Source organism: Gracilinanus agilis, chromosome X (genome assembly GCF_016433145.1).
Source record: "Gracilinanus agilis isolate LMUSP501 chromosome X, AgileGrace, whole genome shotgun sequence".
Classification (NCBI taxonomy): Eukaryota; Metazoa; Chordata; class Mammalia; order Didelphimorphia; family Didelphidae; genus Gracilinanus; species Gracilinanus agilis.
Genome location: NC_058136.1, coordinates 31177895 through 31192703, shown reverse-complemented (window position 1 = coordinate 31192703; position 14809 = coordinate 31177895). Strand labels below are relative to the sequence as shown.

At 36.4% G+C, this 14809-nt stretch overlaps 1 protein-coding gene across 1 annotated transcript in view; it reads right to left on the bottom strand.

The window, feature by feature from the left end:
• MTM1 (myotubularin 1) overlaps window positions 1–14809 on the bottom strand; it is a 120827-nt gene that overhangs the window by 87783 nt on the left and 18235 nt on the right. The window contains exons 2-3 of the mRNA XM_044682508.1: window positions 3958–4030; window positions 705–777 (exon numbers count right to left, since the gene is read on the bottom strand). Of these exons, the coding sequence (XP_044538443.1) occupies window positions 705–777; window positions 3958–4020 (136 nt within the window). The 5' untranslated portion in view covers window positions 4021–4030. The remainder of the gene's footprint in view (window positions 1–704; window positions 778–3957; window positions 4031–14809) is intronic.

Below are 14809 nucleotides of genomic sequence, written 5' to 3'. Positions count from 1 at the left end.
AGTACACAGGATGTCACAGGAACTGATACAGGAATATTATAAGAACTGAAACCCTATGGCACCAGTACTTCACTCAGATAAGGCTCCTGGATATTTTTCTACTCTTATATTTGAATGATTTCATCATTACAAAGAAGGTAGCAATCTCTTAAGGCCAAATTATCACGAAAAAAAATGAACTAATGATAACCAATATGTTATCTAGAAAATTATTTCCAACTAGGTTTGAAACATAATTTGGTAAACTACAACTCTACCAGAAACAGACTTTCTAATTTTAGGGTTAACAAAATCACAGTGAAGTATATTAGATTTTTATTTTAATAGTTTCCAAGTCAGCATTTACAGGAGATATGTTTATCATTCTGAGTAAAGAAATATTTATATTCTAAAATCTGGGGGCTAAATAACTTAATATTATGTTAGACCTACCATATAAATAGACCATTTTTAGCTCAGTGAGGAAATTTCTAGAGATACAAAATTTCCTAAACAATCCCATCTTTGGCACAGAAAAGTAACAATTACAATCAAGGTAAACACGATGCTCTTGAAAAGGATAAAACATCCAAGGGCCAATGAAAGAAATTAAGTTTTCTCTCAACTACAGCCCTGAAAAAAAGCTTAGTCTTTAGAACGTAAGACCTAAGTGATCAGAGCCACCTGATATTTCTAGAAACCTAAGCAATTTCTACAATTCTCACCAGTAATTCTAGTTTCTCCTGGAAGTCGAGGAATTTCTTCACAGAGGTCTCGAGTGAATCCATCTCTTGAGCTCTGAAATGAAACAGGAGCATCAAAATCAGCTATAATACCTTGTACAGCTTCTTTAGAATTAAGAAACACAAACTGAGCATGAAAGACACCCTCCTTTAAAAAAAGGAAAAATGAACATTAATAATGGTGCAAAATTAGTGAACCACTTTCAAATGAAAATAAATGTCTAGGGTAAATATTCACCTTGCTGATTTGTTTTAAAATAACATTGGAGAGGCAGCTACATAGCTCAGTGGATTGAGAGCCAGGCCTAGAGACAGGAGATCCTGGGTTCCAATCAGGCATCAGACACGACCTAGCTGTGTGACCCTGGGCAAGTCACTTAACCCCCATTGCCTAGCCTTTACCACTATTCTGCCTTGGAATCAATACACAATATTGATTCTTATATGGAAGGTAAGGGTTAAAAAATAATATTGGAATATGTTTCTAAAAATGGCTTTGCCAGCCAAATGATTCCAGTTCTCTCACAAAAATTATTCAAATTAAAGACAGAGTGGCTTTGTACAGCCAATAAAAATCTGATTTCTAGTTCTTACAAAAGAGTTAAAAACTAACCATTAAAAACAGTTTTAAAATTTTCTAGATTTCCCATTATTCCCAGAAAAATGTCAGCAGGGATAACAGGCGAGTCTGCTCTGGCAAGTTGCCCATATATAATATGTAACACTCATCAGAGTAATCTTATAGTTTATGATCAAGGGAAAGTTTAGTTTTGGTGTGGTCTTAAGTCACTGGAATGACAAATTGGCCTTCTCTCAAGTCTAGCTCATCATATATATTAAGTTTCAGAGTTTGCTAGAATGATTTCTCCCAAAGGTAACTGGGTAAGAAGCCATAACAGTTAGCTTGTCTACAACCTCGACCTCTCACTCCAGTAGTTACGCACTCACATAACATGGATAGGAGGAGAAAAAAAGAGATCTTTTATGAACTGAGTGTTTAGTGGTAATCCTCACCCAGTTTCCCTAGTGACTTGGGAAGTACAAGAACCCACTGAATAAACCATCAAGCTTTAGGAGGGCTCTTTAGTGCCTTTGGCTTCTTTCTCTCTCCCGTTTTGTCATTGTCCAATTTGCATTTAATTCATCTGTAATGCCAGAAATACCTCCTCGGGAATTTCAGAGAAGTGTTCAGGGCTGGCCCCCCACTTTTCCCCCTCTCCCTCCACCCCTCCACAGAGGGGCTTCAGGTGGAGAATGCCAGAGGCTTCTCTAACCACCTGTTTTCTTTCATATTAGATGAAAGTTTACAGAGCAGCCTTAGAAAAATTTAAATTGCATTTGTTTGCAGCAAGCTTATAATGCACATTTTAATGAGAAGATTATTACACATTGCTTCAAGACAGGAATGTCTTGCTAACCCTCATCCCCAACACCACACAAACACACACACACACAGAGAAAACTAAGTCATGAATCATGAAACGAAGGAGACAGAGACACTGGCTGTTACTACTTCATTTCATTAGGAAGATGTAGACAGAGAAACATCTTCTCTTGCTCTGTGGACCTTTTGAAAACCAAATTACTGGGCCAATGGGAGAAAATATTAATGATGTATCAAAAAAAGCATTTGGATACAGAAGTGAGTTATAGGAATGAAACAGAATATAGAAGGTGCCCCAAAAGTTTTGGTGTAGTTGTAAGCTTTGGGGGTGGGGGTGGGGTAAAACTGCACTAAGATTTTTGGGAACCCTATACTTTAGAACAGTGGTATCAAACTCAAATAGAAACAGGAGACATTAAAGTGCACAGAAGGATCCCTGAGGGCAGTAGTATACTGACTTATCATTAAAATGTAAAGTTGGGGCAGTTAGATAGCACAGTGGATAGAGCACTAGGACTGGAGTTGGGAAGACCCGGGTTCAAATTTAGCCTCAGACACTTCACTTTATGTGACCTTGAGCAAGTCACTTGGCCCTAACTGTCCAGTTCTTTCCACTCTTCAGTCTTAGGATTAATTCTGAGATGGAAGGCAAGGGTTTAAAAGAAAATATAGTGTAATGTCTACAATGTTTTATTGTATTTTTATGTATTTTAACTATTTCTCAATTACATTTTAATCTGATTTAGGCAGCATTCAGGAGTGTTTGACACCTTAGTTTTCAGATATCAAATAATCCGGTACAAGAACCACAATTTGTTTCCCTGGGTTAACAAGTAAAGTTAGCACTGATTCAACAAGGTGCTATTTAAACATTTAGAGGCAGAGGAGTTGACTTCTTGTCCCAGCTCTGTTTGAATAATGACCATAAAACAGAGCTTTAAGTTTGCAAAATGCTTTTAAAAATTATTTTACTTTATGCTCACAAAAATCCTGGGAGGTAGGTGAACCTATTTTACAGATAAGGAAACTGAAGCAGATAAAGGTTAAGTGACTAGCCCTGGGTCATGTAACGAATAAGTTTGTGGTTGTTCAGTCATTTTTCAGTCATGTGTAACTCTTCATAACCACATCTGGGTTTTTCTTGGTAGAGGTATGAGTATAGTTTGCCATTTCCTTTCCCTGTTCATTTTACAGATGAGGAAATGGAGGTAAACAGGGTTAAATGACTTGCCCAGGGTCATACAGTAAGTATCTGGGGCCAGATTTGAACTCTGGAATATAAATCTTCCTCACTCCAGGCCCAGTAGTACTCTATTCACTGAGATACCTAGCTGCCCCAACTAGTAAATGCTTGACGTCAAATTTGAACTCAGGTCTTCCTGACTCAAGATCCAGCACTCTACCCATCTTTGGCAAATGGCTTGAATGGCTTAGCTTCTTCTGATTCCCAGTTTCTTCATCTGTAAAATGGGGGCTGAAGTACCTATCCTACTTAGCTCACAGGGTCAATATGAGAATCTAGGCAGTTAAGGAAGAGTGCTTTGAAAAATAGAAAGGGCTTTTATAATATGTCTTTTCAATTTAACAGCAAATAGGATCTGATTTCAATCACCAGTTTAGGGAACTCCCTCTATCAATAAATCCTGGGGAGTTACCTGAGGCAGAGAGTTTAAGAAACTTGTCCAGGGCCAAACAGTATGAATTAGAGTCTGGTTTTAAACTTGAGTCTTCATGACTTCTATCCCATTCCATCCAATATCCTAGATTGTCTCATTTCAGTATAACAGAAGAAAAATACATGTGACTGACTAATGAACATAAAATAAAAACAAGCAGAGAGGCTATACTTACCCTCCTAATAGAATCATTCTCCAAAGAGCGGGAGTTATATTTAGGTGTGGCTGCTGAAGCCATACTGGAAGATCTGACAAGAAAGATAACATTTAAGCAATGTGAATTTGTAAATCAAACCAAAGTATAAATAATAATTAGAATTGGAATATATTTTCCAATTCAAAGCAACAAATACTTGTCAAAACTCTCACGGAATATTAAGTATGGGGGTGTGTGGGAAGAGATTATGTTTAAATGAGGTCCCTGCCTTCATGGAGCTTATAGTCTAGTAGAATATGACATGTACATAAGTAAATATAGCACAAAATAATACATGAATTCACAACATAGTCAGAGGACCTGAGTTCAAATCTCAGCTCTTTAACTTATTATCTCTGTAACTATGGGTAAGCTACTTAACCTCTGGGCCTCAGTTTCCTTATGTATAAAAGGAAGTGGTTTGCCTTCTTTTCCATCTTGTTCACAATCTACAGTCCTGGGATGAGTGTATTATAAGCAAAGTACTATGTATGGTGGAGTCTCATCCATGACTAAGAAAATCAGTAAAGGCTTCCTGAAAAGTTTAGCTTTTAAATTGGACTTAAAGGGTGGGCAAGAAATCAACAGGCTGAGAATAGGGAGGATGGTCCAGGCATGGGGAACAGAATGAACAAAGGCATGGTGGTAATAAAACACATAAGGTATAAGGGAGAGCAAGTATTCAGTTTGGATGGAGTATTGAGCATGTGGAAGGGAACAGTATGATAATATACCAGTAAAAGTTTTGGAGGACCTTTAAATGTCAAGCAAAACCATCTGAACTTTACTCAATACACATTAGAGAATCATTAAAGGGTTTTGAGCAAAATAGTGACATGACCAGAAAGAATGGATTGAAGGAGGGAGAAAAAGAAAGAAGGAACACTTTTGGGGAGGCTACCGCAAGAATACAACCAGGTGGCAATTGAAGGACTGGCACTTGATTAGCAGCAATAGAAGAGGAGGACAGATGCTGGAAGTATTAGACAGGTAAATGGCAGAAATCTGGGAAGCTGCTGAGGAAGTCAAAAATGACACCAAAATTTTGAAACCCAGAAATATAACTACATAATTAGGTATACTTAAATCTTGTGGCTAATAATTTTTCCCATTTCATTACAATGACCTCTTCCTAAATGTTCTCTCAAGAAGTAGAATATATTGTTTAGCATGTTCCTAAGAAGCTCATGTTTTAATCATGTCTATCCACATGAATTAAAATGACTATCATTGTAAAGTGCTATCTAAAACACTTAGGTGTTTGATAAATATTTTTATCTGGCCCCCAAAAATGTCTCAATTTTTATAGATAAATGGAATAGTGAAATAACTAGAGCATTAAGGAAGAATCAAGAATTTTACCTGTACTGTAAAAGAACTGTGAACCACTAGCAGCTTCTCAAATATTGCTCCAAATTACCAATAAAAAACAAATCAAAACAATGCTAAGGTTTTACCTCATATCCAGAAAATTAACACAGAAAAGAAAAGACAGGCACATTTAACACATCATTAGTGGAACTGTGAATTGGACCAAAAATTCTGGAAAGCAATTGGGAATTGTGCTAAGCAAGTGAATACAATGACCATAGTTTTTGCCCCATTAGGCATTTATACCAAGGAGATCACTAATAAAGTGAAAGACCCCACATACACCAAGATACTTATAGCAGTCCTTTTGGTAGTGGCAAAGAAATGGAAACAAAAGGAGGTGACCATGACCTGGGCAATGGTTCAACAAGTTGTAAGAAATTATGATTATGATGGATCCAGAGAAGTATCAGAAGACTCATCTGAACTGATGTAAAGCAAAATGAGGACAATTAACAACATACAAGACAACAATGAATAGAAATAAAAAGAACAAAATAATTATAAATGAATGCTATGAAGTTATAATAACTAAGTTTGGTCCTCAGGAAGAGATAAGAGAGGGTACCTACTCTTTCTTTGTGGAGGTAGGAACTATGGGCATGAAACACTGCATGTGTCTGACTTCTTCAATGTACATGTTGGTTAGTTTTGCTGAATTGTTTTTCTTCTATTATAAGGGATGGCTCTCTCAGAGTGTGGGGGAGGAACATATATAATAGGAAATGAAGGAAATATTAAAAACAAGATAAATCAATAAAATTTTCAGAGTTTAACATGAATACATTTATTCTTCAAGTTAAAAGATTTTAAAAGTACGATGGATGTGATTCAACTCAGTTTAAATTTGTTAGGAAAATATGATATAATCAATTCTTCCTTGAAAAATATATTCTTTTATATAACTAATATATAGTCTGCACAATTCAGTTAGTGCCAGAGGACTTATTTTTAGGAGGGATGTAGTATGCACTTGAAAGCTATGCTTTATTTGGATTTTTCATATCTATGTGACCTCTAAATAAAGTTTGCATTATGGAATATAAAACAAGTTCCACTTGTATTGGTTCAGTTCTCATGAGAGGAGAAGCTCCATCTACTGTATATTTTCAAATGCAAAGGGAATGAAGACAGCTAGGCTGCACCAAGGTTCTTTTTGCTGTCTCCAAAAGAACAGAAAAGAAACTTCTTGCAGTTATTGATTGGACAAATGACATGTGAAAGTCTGATCAAGATTTGCCCAAGGAACTATGTTTTTTAAAAAAAATTTAATCAATAAATTAGTTAAAATTTAGACTATAAATAAAAAGCTTAAAATAGGTCATTACAAAGCCTTTAAAATACAGTATAATGAGCCTAAGCTACTTGGATATGCAAACAGACCTACAGCTTGGAAACCTGACAAGCAAGTCATTAGAGGGGTCCCTGAGGTAGTCAAGAGGGTTAAAGGCTGGCAAAAAGACAAGTCACAAAGAATCTCATGACATCATGGGAAGAGGAAGTCTCTCTTGAATCTCCTAACCTCTAGCAGAAGATCTGGCTACGAATGACAACCCTCATGAATTTGGGCATTGTTTCTCAACCAACAACATTTGTCCACAGTTAGGGGAAGGGGGAAATCCATCTCAAAAGAGGAACAAGGTGACATAAAAATGCTGGGCCCAAGTATAACATGTGGAAGAGAGAAGAGAAATGATCAGAGTGGGTGGCTGAGATTAGAAGAAGACAGAAGAGGGGGAGGAGATAAAAGAGAAATTTCCCCCCCTCCCAGTTTTTTTCCTTTCCTTCTTTCCTTTATGCCTTCTTTCCCTTCTCTCTTGCTTTCCTTTCTTTTTTCTCAGTCCCTCTTAGAGAAACAGAAACAAAGGGGTTTCTATTGCTTTCCTCTTCTTTTCTTAGTGTCCCCCCCTTTTCTTCTCTCTTTTTCTCTTTCCTCTTTTCTTTCTCTACAAGAGGAAAAGTTAAACTTCTGCACTCTCTGACTGAAAAAAAAACAAACAACCCAACAAAAAAGGGTTGTTCCTTTTTCTCTTTTTTCCTCTCTGCTTTTTTCCGAGAAATTTGTTCAGTTCTTTCTCTCAAAGTGACTTTGCCTTTCTCTAAGAGAACCAGCAAGTCACTCTTTTCCAAGACTCTCTTGCTTTTTCTTTTACTCTGCCTTCTTTGTTTGGGGAGAAAAACAGTTTCTCCCTACCTTTCTCCCCATTCCCTTTCCTCTTCCTCTCCCCTCTCATCCCCTAACATCTGTTTATCTAAGAGAAAGAGAGAAAAATGAAAGTTTCTTTTTCCTGTCCCTCTCTTTTCTCTATAATGACAAAAAATGAGTTCACAGCTCAGGAAGGTAAAGATCATCTCCCTAAAAAAAACAGGTCAATAGCAAAGTCCTGAGCTCTGGTACAATATGGAGAAAGGGAAAGATAAATGATCAGTTAGAGGTTGGGGGAAAAAGGAAGGGGGTGGTGGGGGAGGAGGTTTATAGTAGTCAAAATTCCTCTCCTCTCTTTGTCAAGAGGCTAAAGGAGTTGGGCAACCAATGGAAGTAGCTTTGAACTAGAAGTTAGGCTAAGAGCTTTTAAAAACAGCATTATTTTTCTCGTCTTTTTTGTGTTCCAGAAAGGGAAACAATCAATAATCAACTCGGTGCCTCTTTGTTGTGAATAGGGCCACTACTAGGGAAGGTTTGGCCCTTATAAGTGTCTAACATTGCTTGGCAATATTTTATAACAAAGACTCAAATTGATCAACTGGGCGAGCTGGGCTGGTCTCCTGGGGCTGGCTCAAGGATTAAAGAAAAGGTCTTGATTGTAATGTATTAATAGTGTTATTGTGAAATGATGTCAGTTGGGACAACTGTATAAGAGACATGTCTACATGAGCAAAGGAGAACTGTATTTCTCTTAATCACATGCACTGAATTTTAATTCACTAGGTTTTTATTTTACCTTGAGAACTGTTCATGGCCAAATGTGCTTTTCTCCTTGTTTTTTTTTTCACTTTTCCAATGAAGTGGAAGTTAAATTCAAGAGTAATGTTTTACCTAGAGTCTCTCTGAATAGCAGGAAATTTGAAAAATAAATAAAATCTTTCTAGGTGATTTCTGGAAGTTTGTTCTTTTGTTCTCAACTTTTAGATTGAGTATCAAAAAATTTCAGGTCATATGTGAGGCTTTCATTTCCTGAGCTTGGTGTTTCTAGAAAAAATATCAATTAAATGAGAGTTCCATTCTAGAATTTAAATGCCAGTTAACCCATAATTTACTGCAGGAGCTGATACTTATTTGCAGTACTTAGGTTACATAATATTTTGTAAAACTGTATAAACAAGGCTTTTAGATTATTAGGCCAACTAAAATGGCAAGCAAATTTAAAACAAGCTTTAATGCTCCTCCCCCCCAACAACAGCAATCTAGCAAAGTAGAAAAAAGGTACAAATATTTCTACCAGTTTTGAAAATATTTTATAAGGTTTCATTATTCATTTACTTCTATTTTTCTAGTTTGTAACATTTAAAACACAAAATATCAACTATAAAACCTAACAATGATCATTTGTTTCATCCTACATATTCTTTCTCTGACTTATCACAGTAGATTGTTTCTAAATGAAAAAGAACATAATAGTGTCCTGTCTCTCTTACTGCAAAATTATGCTTCTAATTTACAGATAACTTCATTAGTCTATGGTCAATGCTATGGGGGGGCAGCTGGGTGGCTCTGTAGACTGAAAGCCAGGCCTAGAGACAGGAGGTCCCTGGTTCAAATCTGACCTCAGACACTTCCTAGCTGTGTGACCCTGGGCAAGTCACTTGACCCCCATTGCTTGGCCCTTACCACTCTTTTGCCTTAGAACTAATACACAGCATTGGATCTAAGACAGAAGGTAATGGTTTAAAACGACAACAACAAAACAATGCTATGCTCAATTGCAAAATCATTAAGTCTAAGTTTGCAACTACCATAGACAGCTTCAGTGCTAGTCCTTTTTCTTCCCAAGAGCTAAGAGTTTATTGCTTTTGTGTGCCCTGGATATCTCATTGATTGACATACTGCATATTCAAATCACCCAGGCTGGTGATTTTAGATGTAATCATTTCAAAAGTTTCATCAACTAAGATAAGCAAAAGTGATCCTGATGTGGTCAATTTCACCTTTTCCAAAGGTGAAACAAGTCTCTTCAGCCACTTACCATGATCAAAAGCAGATAATATTAGACTCACCCCATGAATCTCTTCTTGTTGAATTCTTAACAGAGGTCTTTTTAGTATATTACTTTTTTATTTAGCCCCAAGTACCCAGAGCTATGTGAGAGGTTTATTGGGGGCAACTTTAACTAGCATCTACCACAAATATGTATATAACAATCAGTTTCTAATTACATTGGTCTCCTTCAAATAAATAAATAAATACCAAACATAAAGCTATGGCAGCCTTATCACAGGATCATGGAGATCATCTGATTAACCATCTCATTTTATAAAAAGGAAAATGAAGCCCATAGAAGTTGTGACTCACTCAATATATTACACAGCAAATGACTGATAGAACCAGAATTTGAACCCTTTGACTCTTTAAGCCAGAGCTCTTTCTATTGTGCCATGTACGAAAGTTGAAAAAACAAACAGTCAGTGATGTACTATTTATTCAGCTGTGTGACACTGGGCAAAGCATTTACCTCTTAGGACCTTGGCTTCCTTGCCTGTAAAATTAAGGGGTTGAACTGAGTGACTTCTGAGTTCCACCACAGCTCTAACATTCCTTGATGTTCAGCTCATCACCAGTAGACTGGTCACATGATTCACTGAATAGATTCCATGTAATCAACTCTAACATATTATTTTTTCCTACATTCAGAAACTCACTCTAATTTTGTTTCATATTGATTTCTATGGTTTTTTCCCATTACTTTCTATTCCTTTTTTTAAAATTACATATAGAAATAGATCTTTATGGTTGATTTAAAAGATCCTAGCTCTAGAAGACACAAAGCAATCTTTGACCAAAAGCAGTAAGATTCTGAAAATGGTAAATGGTACTGAAACAGTGTCAAGAAGCTTGGACCAAACATTTCATACCCTTATATAGCAAAATTACTTCTACAAGGATACATGACTTCATCATAAAAGGTGACATCATAAGCAAATTAGAGGAGAAAGGGAGAAATTACCTTTCTGATCTATAGATGGAGGAAGAGTTTATGACATAATATGGAAGGTCTTAATCAATGATACATGTAAAACCCAGTGGAATTGTGAGTCGGCTATGGGGGGGTGGGTTTGGGGGAGAGGGAAAGAACATGAAATATGTAAGTATGGGAAAATATTTAAAATAAAGTAAAAATTAAAAATTAAAAAAGAGTTTATGACAGAGAACATCAAAGGATATAAAAAGGATAATTTTGATTACATACATATTTTAAAATTTGTACAAATAAAATCAATTCATTTAAAATTAGAAGGGAAACGGTTAACTGGTAGAAAATCTCTGCAGCAAGTTTCTCTGATAAAAGTTCCATGTCCAAAGTACTGTAGCTATTAAAATTAAGATAGACTGAGACACAAAGTTCTGAGTATGATCAATTTATCAGTCAATCAAGAACTTACAAATAAATAGAATCTCAGCTTCCCCAGCAAAGCTAAGACGCCGATAAGTGGGATGGCTCTCTTTTGGAGAGTACAGAACAAAGAACAGGGCTTTAGGTGGGGGAACAAGTTATGATTGGTTAAAAGGGTTCAACATGCTGAATGGCACAATAATTATGACTCATTACAGAAGTGACACATGGGAGACAATATGACTAGCTGGAAATTGGGGATGAGAGGCTAGCAACAACCCACACTTTCCCTCCTGTGACTTAAGACATATTCATTGTTCAAGTTCACCTGCAAGGTTAGAGATAGTAGACCAGATTTCTTTGGATAACAAACCAGACATCCTTGAAGGATAGTTTGGTAGTATAAAGTTACTAGACCAGATTCCCTGGTGTCCACCTGTATTCTTCAAGGGTAACAGATTTCCTTGACACATTAATAGAATAGTGATTAACAAGAGAATTGGATTTCTAAACATAATTCATTACAGGCCAGTGGAATTTCTAAACTAAGTTCAGAGACAAAGAAATACATGATTTTAGACACGTAAAGGACAAATTCAATTAACTATAAATAGGGTCAATTAAAAAAGACAGTATCAATCTGAATATTTCAGTATATAAGTAAATGATTCAAATTTTGTAAGAATAAGAGTCATTCCTTAGTATATAAACTGATCAAAGAATATGAAGAAGTTTTTAAAGGAAGAAATCCAAGCTAGCAACAGATCGAGGAAAAAAATGTTCCAAATCAACAGTAATTAGAGAAACACAAATAATAAATAGAGAAACACAAAACAAACTTGGGCTCTACTTCGCACCCATAAGATTGGCAAAAGTGGCAAATGATGAGGGTGCTGGGGGAAAATAGGCACACATATTCTCTGTTGGGAGAGATGTGAATTGCTCCAGGCATTCTGGAAAACAATTTGGAATTATGCCCCCAAAGTCATTAAACTTTGCAACTGTTTACTGTGACTCAGTGATACCACGACTAGGAATATATCCCCAAAGAATTAAAGATATTGGCTCTTCCATAGTAGCAAAAAACTTGAAACTAAGATGTCCAGGTTTTGGAGAATGGCTAAACAAATTATGGTGTATGAATGAAATAAACTATACAATAAGAAACAATGAAATGAACAGTTTTAGAGGAAGCTGGGAATACCTGTATGAAATGATGCAAAGAGAACAGAATCAAGAGAACAATTTTTATAATGATAACAACACTGTAAGACTGATCAATGCAATGACAAACCAGGATTCTAGAAAACCAGTGATGGTACCCATCCCCTGGCCAGAGGTGAACGAATCAAAAGGCAGAGTGGCCAATGAGGGAATTTTTTTTATTATGTGGATTTGTTATGAGAATTTTCTTTCTCTTTGGTTTTCTTTTGGGGGGTTGTTCAAATGGGAGTGGGTAGGAGAGAGGAAAAATTGTTTAATAATTGGAAAAAGTAATAAAATTAAAAACAAACACAAAAAAGAAGCTCAAGTCACAGAGATATGCATGTCTGAAGGATGTTAATCCCAAGTTCCCAAGAAGCATAAAAAGGCAGGAGTAAAGAAGATTCAGGCCACTCACAATGAAGTCAGCATATAAACACAGGCAAACAAGGCCTTCAGCAACAACACACTCTCCAAAGCTAAGACCTTCACACCCACAATCAACAAGTGCATGGAGCTCAAAGTCACCACAAAAATACACAAGCCCCAAGGTCACCTGTTTGTGACCACCTGCTGTGGTCAGACCCAGAATCTATCACTCTAATGCCATCCTTCCCACTAAGCCCAAGGTATTCAAACCCAAGGTTGCTATAAAGCATGACCCCTAGGACCCAGGTTACCAACCTCAAGACTATCAGCCCCAAACCTACATGCTTTGAGGCAGAAATACTAGTATGAATTCTGAATGGTACCCCTCTCCCCTTTACCAGCACTACTGTCCAAAAAGGAAATAGTAAGGTACAAGAAAAACCAAGTAGGAAGTTGAATTGGCAAATTTCTATATAACTGACAGTTAATCATTTCAAATATCCAAAAAAGCTGCCCTACAAAGATATCACCTCCTCCTACCTGAACTACACACACACACACACACACACACACACACTTAAATGGGATCAGTCAACTCACCACCAAAGGACTTAATACTTGAGAGTGAACAAAGGTCTAAAATAAGAACAGGAAGACCAAGTTGTGCCAATGTGCCAATCACCTTGTACAGCCGCTACAACTAGCAAGTACATAAAAAATGTTTGCTAAATTGAATTGTTGATTCTAAATCATAAGGAAACATTTTGTTGAATCTCCCCTTAAAGCTGCATATTCCAAAAAAATTTTTTTAATGTTTACATGTGAAAGTTAACTAACCAACACTTTATGGAAAAGCAAATTTTTAAAAACAAAAAAATTTTTAATTAAAAAAATTAAAAATAGCATCAACAGCAGCAGTCATAAGAGTAGTGAGGAAAGGGCTAAGTTCTATATATAAGTCACTTTTAAACTTATGCGACAGTATCTTATTTTTAAATATAAAAAATTTCATTTTTTATTATGAACTCAAAATGTACACGGTAACTGGCTTATAAAAGCATAGCTGAAAGGGTCGTTGTGGGTCATTTAATTGAACCTCTCACCATCATACATGAGAGGCAGCTGGTGTCAAAGTTTGCAGAGAGCACCAAGCTTGGAGTCAGGAAGATTTAATTTCAATTCTGGCTTCAGACACATACTATCTGTGTGACTTTGGGCAAGTCATTTCACCTCTGCCTAAGTGTCTTCATATGCAAAATGGGGATAATAATATTACCTATCTCACCAAGTTGTGGCAAAGAACAAATGAGATAATATCTTATAAAGCTTTTAGCACAGTGCCTGGCACGCTGAAGGTATTATATAAAGTATTATCTACCCCTATCCCCACAGTAGTCTGTGCTTGAACATTTGTAGCAGAGACAGAGTGGTACAATGGAAAGAATGTTGTATTTGGACCCAGAGGGCTTGGGTTCAAATGTTGATTGTTACTTATAGAGAATTAAAGATTTAGTGCTAGAAGGAATGTCAGTGGTCATTCTAGTCCAATAGTTCATTTGACTGATGAGGAAACTGAGGCCCCAAACCCGTGTGACTACGGGCGAATCACTAAATCTCGTTGGGTTTCTTCATCTATAAAATGAGAAAGTTGCATTTGACTTTAACCTTTTTTTGTATCATAGACCCATTTTGGCACTCTGGTAAAGCTTGTGGATCCATTTGCAGAATAATGTTTTCAAATGTTTAAAATAGCACACATAGATTACAAAGGAAAGCCAAATACACTGAAATTATCAAAGTATATTGTTTGTAAAATTCATGTACCCAGATTAAGAACATTTGGACTAGATAATTTGAGATCCTTTCCATCTCTGTCTCTAACTCTACCATTCTATGCTATTCATCAGGGCACTACTCTAATTGAAAGTTTTTTTCTTATAAAGAGTTGAAATGGACCTCTAACTTCCATTCACTGGTCTTAGTTTCATTCTTTGTGGCATTATACAGGCTAGGTCTCTGCAGTGCCTGGAAGGGGCTGGAAGCAAGTAATTTTCTTCTCAAAAAACTGGGGAGGGGAAAAGATGAGGAAGGAAACACTCAAGTGATTATAATAATACTAATCCAATGTCCTTTTAAAAACTATATAAATATATCTATAATATCCCTCCAAGATTTACTCATGCATTTTTTGTTTTATATCTGCCACTTCTTGCCTTGCCTAAAGTTCATTCCTTTATTTTTAACATTTCTATCTAGAATCTAGATAGAAGTGGTTTCTAAAACTTTTTTGGCCTACCGCCCCCTTTCCAGAAAAAAATATTACTTAGCGCCTCCCCCCC